Source organism: Squalius cephalus, assembly GCF_949319135.1.
Source record: "Squalius cephalus genome assembly, chromosome: 7".
Classification (NCBI taxonomy): Eukaryota; Metazoa; Chordata; class Actinopteri; order Cypriniformes; family Leuciscidae; genus Squalius; species Squalius cephalus.
Window position 1 is genome coordinate 47,610,019 of NC_137128.1, and position 2,500 is coordinate 47,612,518.

Here is a 2,500-nt window from a genome sequence, read left to right on the forward strand (position 1 = left end):
AACAAGCTAGGTAAAATAAAAAAAGTGTGTGTGTAAGTGTGTGTTACCCTGTGGTTCCCCAGCACATAGAATATGTGTCCCAGCAGCACCAGAGAACAGGCCGTCAGACGGTTCAGATCCTCGGCGTTGGACATCTTCAGCGTCTCACGCAGGAACCGCCTACACACACACACACACACACGGATGAGGCAGTCAGCATCAGTCACACACACACACACACACACACGGATGAGGCGGTCTGATCCTCAGCATCAGTGACACACACACACACACACACACACACACACACGGATGAGGCAGTCAGCATCAGTCACACACACACACGGATGAGGCAGTCAGCATCAGTCACACACACACACACACACACACACACACGGATGAGGCAGTCAGCATCAGTCACACACACACACACACACAGATGAGGCAGTCAGCATCAGTCACACACACACACACACACACGGATGAGGCGGTCTGATCCTCAGCATCAATGACACACACACACACACACACACACACATTCACACACACACACACACACACACACACACACTAAGAGGAAACTCACTTGGCCTCGTTGTAGCGCCCCTGGAAGAAGGAGAGCAGGCCTCGGATGTAGAAGGCTGCCGCTCGCAGACAGTGAGAGCTGGAAAACAGTGGAGAAACATCGTCAAGATACGCATTCGTTATAACAGCAGAACATTCATTCCTACAGCGCTCTATACAGGACAGATCCATTCACAGTAATAAACTGGAGAATATCAGAATGATGAAACTTCATCGAATCAACAGTGTTAACTCAGTTCAGCGTTGATTCGATTCAGTTCAGTGTTGATTCGATTCAGTTCAGTGTTGATTCAGTTCAGTTCAGTGTTGACTCAGTTGAGTTGAAGTTTTGCTGTCACATTTGGGTTTGTTGAGTATTTTAGCTTCTCATTCAATCAGAATCAGTTTAGCCTGAATCCTTTTTATAATATCATTTGGACTGTTTTGAATTCAAGTTACATCTTTTCACTGATTCATTCATTTGTTGGGAATCATCTGCTAAAATACTGAGTCAGTGTGTGAGGAGTTTTACCTGACGGGGAAGTTGTGGTCCGGGTTGATCCGCTCTAATAGACTGTACAGCTGCACAGAAGAAGGGATCAGTCATTGATGATTATTACTGACAGTGATTATGAATGAATCCCATGATGACGAACCTCTTGATGTCTGTTGCCCTCTCTGATGTACACACTCGCCAGATTGGTCACGATGAAGGTCCACAGCTCCTGATGCGTGGTGAGCTGCACACACACACACACACACACTGATGAGCTCATGTTGATGAGTACAGAGCGACAGCAGAGGCTTTAAGGTTCTCACCCGCAGTGCTGTAGTGAACTGGGCCTCAGCGTTGTCCATACAGTTCACTGAGATACAGTACAAGCCCTGAAACACAAGATCAACGCATCACACACACACACACACACACACATCTGAAACCCGTGCAGCCCGAACTCTTCATATAAACGCGTGTGTGTGTTCACTCATATCTCACCAGCAGTGTGTGAAGCTGAGCGGCGTGATTGGAGAAGAGCCGTGGAGACTGCTGACACAGCTGACACACCTGAGAGATCTGTCAACACACACACACACACACACACACACACAGGTGTTACGCAGCACACGATCATCAGGAGCATCACACACACACACACACACACACACACACACACACACACACACAGGTGTTACGCAGCACACGATCATCAGGAGCATCACACACACACACACACACACACACACACACACACACACACACACACACAGGTGTTACGCAGCACACGATCATCAGGAGCATCACACACACACACACACACACACACACACACACACACACACACACACACACACACACACACACAGGTGTTACGCAGCACACGATCATCAGGAGCATCACACACACACACACACACACACACACACACACACAGGTGTTACGCAGCACACGATCATCAGGAGCATCACACACACACACACACAGGTGTTACGCAGCACACGATCATCAGGAGCATCACACACACACACACACACACACACACACACACACAGGTGTTACGCAGCACACGATCATCAGGAGCATCACACACACACACACACACACACACACAGGTGTTACGCAGCACACGATCATCAGGAGCATCACACACACACACACACACACACACACAGGTGTTACGCAGCACACGATCATCAGGAGCATCACACACACACAGGTGTTACGCAGCACACGATCATCAGGAGCATCACACACACACACACACAGGTGTTACGCAGCACACGATCATCAGGAGCATCACACACACACACACACAGGTGTTACGCAGCACACGATCATCAGGAGCATCACACACACACACACACACACACACACACACACACACACACACACACACACACACACACACACACACACACACACACACACACACACACACCTCCTGCAGCGCCGTGGCCTTGT

At 49.0% G+C, this 2,500-nt stretch overlaps 1 protein-coding gene across 1 annotated transcript in view; it reads right to left on the minus strand.

The window, feature by feature from the left end:
* Window positions 1–2,500, minus strand: part of mau2 (MAU2 sister chromatid cohesion factor) — an 18,744-nt gene that overhangs the window by 6,684 nt on the left and 9,560 nt on the right. Inside the window, exons 10-16 of the mRNA XM_079876801.1 lie at window positions 2,478–2,500; window positions 1,538–1,615; window positions 1,363–1,428; window positions 1,200–1,283; window positions 1,076–1,125; window positions 566–643; window positions 4–159 (exon numbers count right to left, since the gene is read on the minus strand). The exon at window positions 2,478–2,500 is cut by the window's right edge and continues 81 nt beyond it. Of these exons, the coding sequence (XP_079732927.1) occupies window positions 4–159; window positions 566–643; window positions 1,076–1,125; window positions 1,200–1,283; window positions 1,363–1,428; window positions 1,538–1,615; window positions 2,478–2,500 (535 nt within the window). The remainder of the gene's footprint in view (window positions 1–3; window positions 160–565; window positions 644–1,075; window positions 1,126–1,199; window positions 1,284–1,362; window positions 1,429–1,537; window positions 1,616–2,477) is intronic.